This window comes from Muntiacus reevesi, chromosome X (assembly GCF_963930625.1).
Source record: "Muntiacus reevesi chromosome X, mMunRee1.1, whole genome shotgun sequence".
Lineage (NCBI taxonomy): Eukaryota > Metazoa > Chordata > Mammalia > Artiodactyla > Cervidae > Muntiacus > Muntiacus reevesi.
The window spans coordinates 23,854,855-23,866,918 of NC_089271.1; the positions used below are offsets into that span (position 1 = coordinate 23,854,855).

At 40.9% G+C, this 12,064-nt stretch overlaps 1 protein-coding gene and 1 non-coding gene across 2 annotated transcripts; one reads left to right on the forward strand and one right to left on the reverse strand.

The window, feature by feature from the left end:
• The first annotated feature begins 220 nt into the window (after nt 1-220).
• On the forward strand, nt 221-1,228 carry LOC136153972 (melanoma-associated antigen B18-like). Its single transcript, XM_065916111.1, has one exon. The coding sequence runs from the start codon at nt 221-223 to the stop codon at nt 1,226-1,228; it is 1,008 nt and encodes a 335-aa protein (XP_065772183.1).
• A 6,017-nt stretch (nt 1,229-7,245) lies between these two features.
• LOC136154936 (U8 small nucleolar RNA) lies at nt 7,246-7,379 on the reverse strand. The gene has a single exon (XR_010660631.1). It is a non-coding gene; the product is annotated as a U8 small nucleolar RNA (small nucleolar RNA).
• Nucleotides 7,380-12,064: the final 4,685 nt, after the last annotated feature.

The following is a 12,064-nucleotide window of genomic DNA, read 5'->3' on the forward strand; positions in this document are numbered from 1 at the left end:
GATGAACAGAGCAGGCCCACAGAGTTCCGCCGGCCTCTGTCTTGTGGGTTCCTAAAACGGTACCCTTAAGGGGATCAACAAAGGCAGTTTTTCTTGGAGCCAAGATAGAAGAATCTCCCTATGGAGGCTATACACGCCTTCTTTTCCTCTGTCTTTTAGGGTGAGCTCTTCATCAACCTTGGCAGCTTGAGCAACTGCCTGCGGTCCCTGACCAGTCATCATGCCTCGGGGTCAGAAGAGTAAGCTCCGTTCCCGTGAGAAACGCCGCCAGGCCCGTGCTGAGACCCAGGGCCTAGAGGTTGCTGAGGCCACTGGGGCAGCAGCAGCAGCAGGAAAGCCCCCTTCCTCTGAGAATCTGCCTGCTGCTGGGGCACGCAGCACTTCTGAGGCACTTGAGGGAGCCACCGGTGCTACTGCATCTGGTTCAGGCACCAACTCAGCTGAAAATATCAATAGCCCAAAGGCGAAAAGCGCAAGCTCCCCCAAGGGCACTGACAGCTCACTCAGTGAGATTTTAAATAAGAAGGTGGTTTTGTTGGTGCAGTTCTTGCTGCAGAAGTATCAAAAGAAAGAGCCAATTAGAAAGGCAGACATGATGAAGCATGTTATCAAACAGTACAAGAGTCATTTCAATGAGATCCTCAAGAGAGCTTCTGATCACATGGAGCTGGCTTTTGGTGTTGATTTGAAGGAAGTGGATCCTACCAGGCACTGCTATACCCTTGTCAACAAACTAGACCTCGCCTATGATTCAGCTCTGAATGAAGATGAGCACATGCCAAAGACCGGCATCCTGATGATTGTGCTCGGTGTGATCTTCATGAGAGGCAACTGCGCCCCTGAAGAGGCGATCTGGGAAGTGCTGAATATGATGGGTGTATATGCTGAAAGGAAGCACTTCATCTATGGGGATCCCAAGAAGGTCCTCACAGAAGATCTGGTGCAGCTCAAGTACCTGGAGTACCGCCAGGTGGCCAACAGTGATCCTCCACGCTATGAGTTCCTGTGGGGCCCGAGAGCCCATGCTGAAGCCAGCAAAATGAAAGTTCTTGAATTCTTGGCCAACATGCATGATACGGTCCCCAGTGCCTTCCCAACTTGGTATGCAGAGGCTTTGAGAGATGAGGAAGAGAGAGCCCAAGCCAGAGCTGTGGCCAGGGCTCACACTGCTGCCCTGGCCAGTGCCCGCTCCAGAGCCACAGCCGGCAGCTCCTCCCAGGCTAAGTGAAATTCGAAAAGGTACATCAGCATTCTAACAGTGGAGGGCCAGGGTGGGATTGGAGAAGTGTATACCATCCTGGAGTTCCTGTTATACATTGCTAACTTGAAATTTTACCTTTCTCTTTTTTTTTTCTTTTTCAGGTTGAAAAAGAGCAGTAACATTCTAAGCTGTGGATGACCAGGGTGGATCCACAGGGAAAGCTATAATATCATCTTTGTGTTTCTGTTCTATATGGTAAACTTAGAGTTTAATCTTTTTTCTTTTTCTTTCTATTTTTCTGCCCTCTTTCTCTCCCTTCCTTTCTTTCTTTCCTTTTGTTATATTTCAAATATTTTCTTTTAAAGAAGATATGCATTTCAGAATCTAAACTTATTAGTGATTTTGGCTACATATTAGATTTAACAGATTTAACAGACTTAAGATAAAGGGTTTTATTATTTTGCAACATCAATCAGAAAACCTTTAGTATATATTGAACTAGAACAATACAACATGGCATGGTAATAGGCACTTCTTTGGAAATGTGAAAAAAATTCAACAGTAAAATTACTGGGATGAAAACATACAGGGGGGAAAAAACTTAAAAAATGTGCAGTTCTTGGTTTCCTTTAATCAATTTAATCTGTTACTCTATGAAAGAAAAGATACATACATGGCTTTGCTTAGCTTATTAAAGAACATAAGAGAAATAAAATGTTTATAAACTGGAATTCATGCTGTCTTGTTCATTCATTCCCCAAATATTAATTGAGCATCTGCTCTTTGAAAACTATTGTGTTAGAAATGGTGAAACTAGGATACAAAACACCCCTGCCTTTAGAATTTTACAGTTAAGGAGCAGTAATTATATACAGAACATGGTGAAATACTCTTTAAAACTTAAAGGAGTAAGGAGGTAAGGGGATAAATATGGGGTTGGGAGAAGTGGGAGGGGAAGGATGTTTGGCTGAAAACAATAGAGTGCAAATTCCCTGGGGAATAGTAGCTTGGGGTTTGGGGAAAATACAAGTCTCTCAGTGGGCTATCCTGTTCATTTAAGCTGGGTGGTAGGCTAGATGAGGCTGTGGGACTGATGAACAGAGGCCAGGTATACAAATGGTGTTTTCTCAGCGATGGAGGACAAAACCCTGGAATGCAAACCTGCTTGTAAGAGTTACTTTAGTATCAATATACCAGAGGAAAAGCTTCTCCTCCAGCAGAAATCGAAAATGTTTGGTGCTCTTGTTCATGTGCAGCTGAACACAGAACACAACCTAGCTGTTTTATGCACAGCATCTCCAAGGAATTTCTGAGAAATAAAGGTGATACTCCCTTGAGGTGGAATGCTGAGAACCAGCTCCTAAGGCATTAGATAGGCATTTTAATTAGGTTATCTTGGGTGTAATTTTGCAAACTCTAAGGGAGGGCTCCGTGTCTGGTGGTGAAGAAATGAATGAAAATACAGGCGATTTAGATGGAAAAGCACCCAGGGGGAAGTTGTTGGTCCTTGACACAAATTCTAGGACCTTGGAGTTACATCCAACTGGGATAGACAACCACACACACAAATTAAGTAATCCTCAAATGGGGGAATTTACTTTGCTCTTCTTGCTAAGCAGATTTATGGGATCATTAGGTGGAAAGCTGCATATTTGGTGATACCATCCAAATTAACAAAAATCTTTGCAGAGGGAAGAGTGGTACTATCTGCAGTAAAAAAAAAAAAATCATATACCTGCCATTCATTAAAGACGTTACTCAGTCAAGTGTTTCATATCCATTACATATATTCCAACAGTCCTAAAAGGTAGGGCTTATCAGACATTGCAGATGAAGAACTTGTAGTTTTCTCAAGCTCACATAGCTGATAAGTAAAACAGCTGAGACTAGACCCCTGGTCCAAATTTTTCTAGAGCCCACACTTGTCCACTCCTCCAGCCCGAGGCAGACCTGTCTCTTCATTCTCTGTTATTCTCACTACTCCAAGATGTATCACATACAATTAAAAATCAAGACACTCTATTCAAAGTATAAAAAGCAATCCTGATGAAGGAAAGTGAATATGAGAATGAAGCAGTTTGGGGCTTGTCTGTGGGCTTCATTTGCTGAGGATCCCCTTGTCACTAACTGGCCCTGGGGATCTGTGATAGCTGACTCTGCTCACATACGGGAACAAGTCTTGTTCCAGCACTTCCCTGCATTACAGTTTGTTTCCCCCAGGTCTTCCCCAGTGTGCCCTCTTGCCCAAATCGAACCTCATATGCTGACCAGCTCTTCACTGTGACCTCTGGGGCTGCATCCTGCTCCCTGTGACAAAAGCAGTCCAGAGTCACCTGCCCTCCCTTGATCAGAGCATTCCAACTCTCTGCACATGAAGTTCCCATCCCTGCTAGTGGAACCACTGGTTGTGAAGTCTAGATACCTGGTTACCACAGCCCCACTCCAAGCCCATAAGTTTCAAAATATATTTCAAATGAGCTGGTGATCACAATCTTATTTCTTACAGAAGACTGGTTCTTGGTACCAGTCTGAAGGTACATGGGGAATTTTGTAAATGACTGAGATACTGTCAGTAGGATTCTGCAGAGATGTCTTATTTGAAACTGGCCACTGCTCCAGTATTCTTTCCTGGAGAATTCTATGGACAGAGGAGCCTGGTGGGCTACAGTCCACGGGGTCACAAAGAGTCAGACACCACTGACTAACATTAACACTGAATGCATACACCAAGGAGTGAGCTTACAGAAGCCTCCCTTGTAAGTTGAAGATGAGAAAAGACCAGGAAATCACTCTCTAGTGAACATCTACTGAGGCTGAATTCCTCAGAACCACAGCCCTTCTAGGAGAGGAAAATGATTTCTTGGTACACATGCCTTTGAACAATAAAGATCAAAAGAATTCACCATCCTTCATATACCTCTTATCTCAGTTCATGCCCTAGAGAAAAATCCTAGTCTTCCTTTGTGCCTAATGTCACCTGTAAATGTGTTCTACATGTTCATTCCAATCCACTTGTACTTGGGAAGACTCGTGTGACTACACAGACACTGAAATATGAACAGAAACAGTGTTTGTCACTCCCTGGGCCAAGGTATTTGAAAGCAAGTATGCCACCTCCATGCTTTCTGTTCCATTCAGCAGCAAACATGGAGACCGCTCCTTGAGAAGTGGAAGTACTGATGGGAACAGCCTGATCCCTGGGTTGTATGGCAGTGGAGGCCCCTGTCCACCCACATCGGACTTCATATGTATAGGAATAAACTGTTGCTTTAAGCCATTGTGGGTTGCAGGTTTTGTCTGTTGCATCAGTTACTTTATCTGATCAATGAATACCTACTATTTTGGTAGTTAAATGTATTTAAATATTATAATTACAAAGGTAATAAATAGTACATGTATTTTTCTTGCAAAAAATTCTAACAAATACAAATATATTACAGTCTCCCCCTTCCCTCAAAATCCAGCCCCCTCCTCAGAGGCAACCACAATTAACAATGTGAAAGTGAAAGTTGCTCAGTCATGTCTGACTCTTTGCAACCCCATGGACTATAGAGCCCATGGAATTCTCCAGGCCAGAATACTGGAGTGGGTAGCCTTTCCCTTCTCCAGGAGATCTTCCCAACCCAGGTATCAAACCCAGGCCTTCTGCATTGCAGGTGGATTCTTTACCAGCTAAGCCATAAGGGAAGCCCAACAACCTGATGTGTGTCACTTTAAAGCTAATCTGAGACTTTCTCATACGTAGATGCACTATAAAAAACAAAAAAATAGGCACTGGTGGTAAGAGCGAATGAGAGTCTGCCTGCCAATGCAGGGGACATGGATTCCATCCCAGGAATCTTCCAGGAAGATCCTACATGCTGCAGAGCAACTAAGCCCATGCACCACAACTACTTAGCCCACACTCTAGAGCCTGTGAGCTGCAACTACCGAGCCCATGCACCTGGAGTCTGTGCTCTGCAACAAGAGAAGCCACCACAGTAAGAAGCCACCACAATAAGAAGCCTGAGCACCACAACTGGAGAGTAGTCCCCACTCACTGCAATGAGAGAAAGCCCACACACAGCAACAAAGACCCAGTGCAGCCAAAAATAAATAAATAAATAAATTTTAGAAATGTATATTGAATTTAACATACATGATCAGCAACGTAATATTGTTCTGCCTCCTGACCCTGTCACTTAACGAAATGAATGTGGATATTTCCATGAAAGCACACATAGATCCACCACACTCTTTTAACTATTCTCTAGGGTTATTTTTCTTTTAAAAAAAATGCCTATTGAGATACAGTTGATAACAAATTGCAATTTTAAAATGTACAGTTGGATGAGTTTGGACATTTGCATACACCTGTGAGGATTTCCCTGGTAGCTCAGCTGGTAAAGAATCCACCTGCAAAGCAGGAGACCCAGTTCAATTCCTGGGGCAGGAAGATCCCCTGGAGAAAGGATAGGCTAATCACTCCAGTATTCTTGGGCTTCCCTGGTGGCAGAGATGGTAAAGAATCCGCCTGCAATGAGGGAGTCCTGGGTTCGATCCCTGAATTGGATAGATCTCCTGGAGGAGGGCTTGGCAACCTACTCCAGTATTCTTTCTTGGAGAATCCCCATGGACAGAGGAGCCTGGGGGGCTATAGTCTACAGGGTTCCAAAGAGTCAGACATGACTGAGCAACTAAGCACTCAGCACAGCACATACACCTGTGAAATCATCATCACAATCATTGGAACAGACATATCCATCACCTCCAAAAGTGTCCTCATGTCCCTTTGGTTTTTTCTTTCAGAGTGAAAACACCTGACAAGAGATCTATGCTCTTCCAAACTTTTTCAGTATTGTTACCTATGGGCACTATGCTGTACAGCAGATGTCTAGAACTAATTCATTTTGCATATCTGAACCAGTGTAACAATTGAAAGGAAAAAAAAGTGAAAGTGTCAGTCGCTTAGTCATGTCTGACTTTTTGCAATGCCATGGACTATAGACTGCCAGGTTCCTCTGTCCATGGGATTCTCCAGGCAAGAATGCTGGAGTGGGTTGCCATTCCCTTCTCAAGGGGATCTTCCCGACCCAGAGGTCGAACCCGTGTCTCCTGCATTGCAGGCAGATTCTTTACTATCTGAGCCACTAGGGAAGCCCATTGAGCAACTCATTTCCACCTCACCCCAGACCCTGGTAACTACAGTTAATTCTCTGCTTCTATAAGTCTGATGATTTTAGGTACCTCCCTTAAGCAGAACCATGCAGTATTTGTCCTTCTGTGACTGGCTTATTTCACTTAGCATAATGTCCTTCAAGTCCATCATATTGTTGCAAATGGCAGGATTTCCTCTTTTAAGACTGAATAATATTCCATTGTGTACGTGAGTGTATGTATGTGCATGAATCACATTGTCTTTCTTCATTTACCTTTGATGGACATTTGGGTTGTTTCCATATCTTTGCTGAATAGTGCTATAAGGAACATGAATGCAGACATCTTTTCAAGATCCTGATTTCCATTCTATTGAATACATATCTAGAAATGAGACTGCTGGATTATATGGTAGTTCTACATTTAACTTTTTAAAGAAACTTTCATACTGTTTTCTATAGTGGCTGCACCATTTTACATGTCCACCAACAGTATACAGGGCTTCCCTTATGGCTCAGCAAGTAAAGAATTCTCTTGCAATGCAGGAGACATAAGAGATGTGGGTTCGATCCCTGGGTGGGGAAAGAAGCCCTGAAGGAGGAAATGGAAACCTACTCCAGTATTCTTGCCTGGGAAACCCCATGAACAGGATTCTGGAGGGCTACAGTCCATGGGGTCCCAAGAGATGGACATGACTACACAAGCACGAAGTGCAGAAACAATACACAAAAGTTCAATTTCTCAACATCCTGGTTAACACTTAATTATCCTTTTTAAAAATTATAACCATCCTAACTGGTGTGAAGTATTATCTCATTGTGGCTTTGACTTTCATTTTCTTGATGATTAGTGATATTGAACATCTTTTCATACCTTTTGGCCATTTGAAGGGAAGATCATCAAGAAGAATATGATAGGAGCAATCAAGGTGCTGTAAGTCTTCATTATGCACAGATGTTAATCACACATCATGGGAACTCCAGTCATTATGTTCCAATCTTCACTCTAAGAAAAAGACAGGTAAGGATTATCTTACTTCTGTTTGTATGATAATTAACCATTCTCCTCCTGATGGACATTAAAAACTGTTTGAGATTTGTTGCTATGAGTAATAGGACTGAAATCAGTATCTTTGAACATGAAATCTTAGACAGATATGCATACTTTCTCTCAGGAAAGACACAATAACATGCAAACTTGATTAAACGGGGCAGAGTGTGAAGACTTAAAATTTTTACAAATATTGCTGAACTTCTGTTCCAAAAATGCCATACCAATTTATAGTCTCTCAGATTCATGTGTGTGAATGCTTTACATTCTCATAAGCATTTTATTTCATCAGTCTTTTAAATTTTGGCCAAATTTTGGGATGAAAGGTACTGTCTCATTGTTCTTTTAGTTCCTTATTTTCAAATAGGTTGAGTATAAAATTAAACTCTGACCCATATGGAGCTAGACTTCGGCATTAATGTCTTGAATGCCAGGATTCTCCTAGGTGTGCTCCGCATTCTGAAATATCAACAAGACATCCCTCCTTTACTTTGAAAAGCAAGAACTGAATGAGAATGATCAGTTTCTGGGCAAGAGAACTGGGCAGGATGCCCTTAGCTAGTGAAGATCTGAGATCAGAAAAATTGCCAGAGGTCATGAGAGGCCACATGAAAAACCTCATCCAGAGAGCCCATGGCAGGCTGGCAGGCAGCATTCTGGATTTAGAGTTTAACAGAAGGGAGAGAAGGGACCCTAAGGGGAGAAGGTGGAAAATCTGGGCGAGGGTTCAAGATCACTTCTGTTAATCAGCTTGGGAAATCTCTGAATTACCACCAGCAGCTGGAAGTTGAGAAGTCTCTGGGCATATCTACTGGATGAAAGGCATAGAGAGGCATGCCAAACATCTCACGTACCTTTGAATTCTCTGTGCCTACCATCAGGCAGAGTATAGGGAGCTTTCCTGTGTCAGCCAGTGATTCTAGATGCTGGGAGAGCTACACCTCTTGGCTATTCTGGTGGTTCACTGCGTCCTTGCTAGTGTTCCTGGCTGGGAGCTGTGCTGATTTCTGCTGGAGACTGGTATTTTCACCCTGTGTACAGGCCCTCCTCCACTGAATTTGGGGCAGTGTGAGTTGGAAGGCTTGGGAAGTGGTGACAGTTGAGACAGAACACAAATACCAGTAAGTAGTGGAAGGGAACCTAAAACTACAGAGAAGGAGAAACTGGCGGGAGATGTCCTGAGGCTAATTACCTCAATGACTGCATATAAAGAGCTGAGTGTGGATATGTTTGGAAAAAATAATCTAGATGACATCTCCAGCTCAGACTGTCCCACATGGTTCCTGAATTCTTTTTTCCCAATTCTTTTCAGTTCCATTTCTTTTCAATAACTGTATAAAATAGTTATATCTATCTCTTGATTTAACAACTGTGACAGGGCGATTTATTTACTTTAAATGTTCAGAACAGATTTTAATTTTTATACATAAAAATTTCATTCAAATCCTAATACACCAAATATTGGCAAAAATCATGAATAATAAACAGTAAACATAAATGCAAATGAATAATAAACACAGGAATGTGTTAAACATGAAAAAATAATGTTATTTTTTCACCTATTAAAACAAAATTATAAACCTAATTGTAATTATGTTACAGTATTCCCATGTATCCAAATAACTGTCTGTGGTTTTCATTTTTTTTTTTTTATATCTTTGGCTAGTTTTGATATCCAGGTGACAGTGACTTCACCAGATAAGTTTGGGAGTATTCCTTTCTCTGCAATTTTTTGGAATAGTTTCAGAAGGAGAGGTGTTAACATTTCCCTAAATGTTTGATAAAATTTGCCTGGGAAGCCATCTGCATGTGGACTATTGTGTTAGAAATTTTTAAATCACAGTTTCAATGTTAGTACTTATGATTGGTTTGTTCATATTTCCTGCTTCTTTCTTGGGAGACTGTACTTTTCTAAGAAATTGTCTATTTCTTCTAGGTTTTCCATTTTATTGGCATACAGTTGCTTATAGTAGTCTCTTATGTTCCTTTGTATTTCTGTGGTTTCCATTTTAATTTCTCCTTTTTCACTTCTAATTTTATTAATTTGAGTCTTCTCCCTTGTTTGTTCTTCATGAGTCTGGTCGAAAGTTATCAATTTGGTTTATATTTTAGAATAATCAGTTTTTAGGTTCATTGATCTTTTCTATTGTTTTCTTCATCCTATATCACTTATTTCTGCTCTGATCTTTATGATTTCTTTCCTTCTACTAACTTTAGATTTTGTTTGTTCTTCTCTAGTTGTTTTAGATATAAGGTTAGGCTGTTTGAGATTTTTATTGTTTCCTGAGGTAAGACTGTATTGCTATAAACTCTCCTCTTAGAACTTCTGTGTTCCATAGGTTTTGTATCATCACGTTTTCATTTTCATTTGTCTCTAGGCAATTTTTGATTTCCTCTTTGATTTCTTCAGTTATTTATTGGCTATTTAGCAAAATGTTGTTTAGCCTCCATGTGCTTGTGTTTTTTTTTTTTAGCTTTTTTCCTTGTAGTTGATTTCTAATCTCATAGCATTCTGGTTGGAATATATGGGCATATATACATACACACATATATACATTCCTATATAGTCATACTTATACTATAAAAAAGCTGAAGCTCTAATACTTTGACCACCTGATACAAACAGCTGACTCACTGAAATAGAGCCTGATGCTAGGAAAGACTGAGGGCAAGAGGAGAAGGGGGTAGCAGAGGATGAGATGGTTGGATGGTATCACTGACTCAATGGACATGAGTTTGAGCAAACTCTGGGTGATAGGGAAGGACTGGGAAGCCTAGCGTGCTGCAGTCTATGGGGTGGTAAAGAGTTGTACATGACTTAGTGACTGAACAATAACAACACTTATATTAACACATACACACAATTGGTAGTTGTTTCTGTGTGAGCACCCATGCATAGACTTAACCCAGAAGGTGACTTTGTTTATATAGTTCCTTTTGCTCAATTATAAAATGAATGCCCATTACAAAGGCAAATACGGTGAAAAAGGTCAATAAATGGGACCACATCTTTGTGATCTTCTGAAAAGCCTCTGAATACATGGAGCTGCTCTTTTACCTTACGTTGAAGGAAGTAGAATCTACTAAGCACTTCTATGGCCTTGTCAGCAAACTGCATGTCACTAATGTTGGGAGTTTGAATGGTAGTAGGGGCTGCCCAAGAGAGTATTCTGATGACTCTCCTTGGTACAATTTCATGAAGGGTAACTGCCCTACTAAGGAGGAGATCAAGGAATTCTTGAATATAATGGGGGTGAGAAAGAGAAAACACTTCATCGTTAAGAGCCCAGAAAGCCTATCACTCAAGATTTATGCAGGAAAAGTAACTGGAGTGCCAGCAGGTACCAACAATGATCCTCCATAGTATGAATTCTTGTGGGGCCCAAGGGCCCATGCAGAAACCAGTAAGATGAACATCCTGGAGGTTTGGGCAAGGTCACTTACACCATCCACAGTTCCTTCCCACACCAATATGAGGAAGCTTTTAGAAATGAGGAAAAGAGAACCTGACCAAGTTGTAGCGAGGGTTAGCACTGCTGACACAGACAGCGCCTGTTCCAGGGCCATGTCCAGTTTCTTCCCCTACCTGCAGTGAGTCTGCGCTGGTTTCCTTCGTTTGTGGTTGAAGACAGCAGTAAATGTTCCAACTAATGGAGAATTGGTACTGGGCTAGAAGAAACAACATTTATCATTTTGTCTTCCTGTTTTATGTGGTACCTTGGAGAATTCCCTTCCTTCCTTCTTTTTTTAAAATAAATTTTTCATTTTTTCTTAATTTCTTTTCTTCTAATTAATTCCTAAATGTGTCTTTTAACAGAAGAGTTAAATAGCTTCAGAATATAAGTTTATTAATAAAAGCTTTGGTTACATACTTAACTCTGTGTATCAGGTTTAAGAGCATAGGAACTATGTATTTTGGAAAACAATATTGGGACATTTTTATCTTATTTTGTGATATAAAGCAGGACATTATGTGATTGAGTAGCTGTTTCTTTGGAAATATAAAAGAACGCAGTAGAAAAATTGTTGGGCTTAAGAAATAGGTAATGTGAAAGATGGTCGACTCATGGCCTTCCTAATACTTTCAGTCCATCATTTTGCAAAATTAAAACATGTGTACATGAATTACTTAATCAAGAAAGTAGGAGAAATTAAAACAAGTTAGATAGTACTTCATTGGCTCATTTATTCTCAAATATTAACAGACCACGTGCTCTGTGGAAGACACCTTGATATTCTTGGGGATGTTATCGATTGTGTGTCTAGGAGCAATTAGAAGTTAAAATGTATCACATTAATGCAATTTAAAAGGAGTAAAGGGATGGGAGCCCAAGAAAGAGCAGTTAGGTGTAAAAGCCCTGAGGCAAATCAATTTGGACATTTGGGAAACTGCAGCTTTTCAGTGTAAAGTAAGTTTTAAGTTTACGTATACAGTGGATGAGGTAAGGCTATGGGGGACCCTCAGATGGTATGTCTCAAAGTTGAGAGACTAAAGCCTAAAGTATAAAATGGCCCTTAGCAGTTACTCTTGAATCCTAGATAAATTAGAGAGAAACTCTCCACTGGGAGAGACAAAGAAGGTGTTACTGTCCCCGTGCATTTGATCACAGTTTACAAAGTAGCCATTTTACATTCTCAACCACAAACTCATGCTACCTTCCATAAAAAAGGCAGGAT

What these genes read in the sequence shown, in the direction of transcription:
- LOC136153972 (XM_065916111.1), top strand. Translation starts at nt 221, where the DNA reads ATGCCTCGGGGTCAGAAGAGTAAGCTCCGTTCCCGTGAGAAACGCCGC.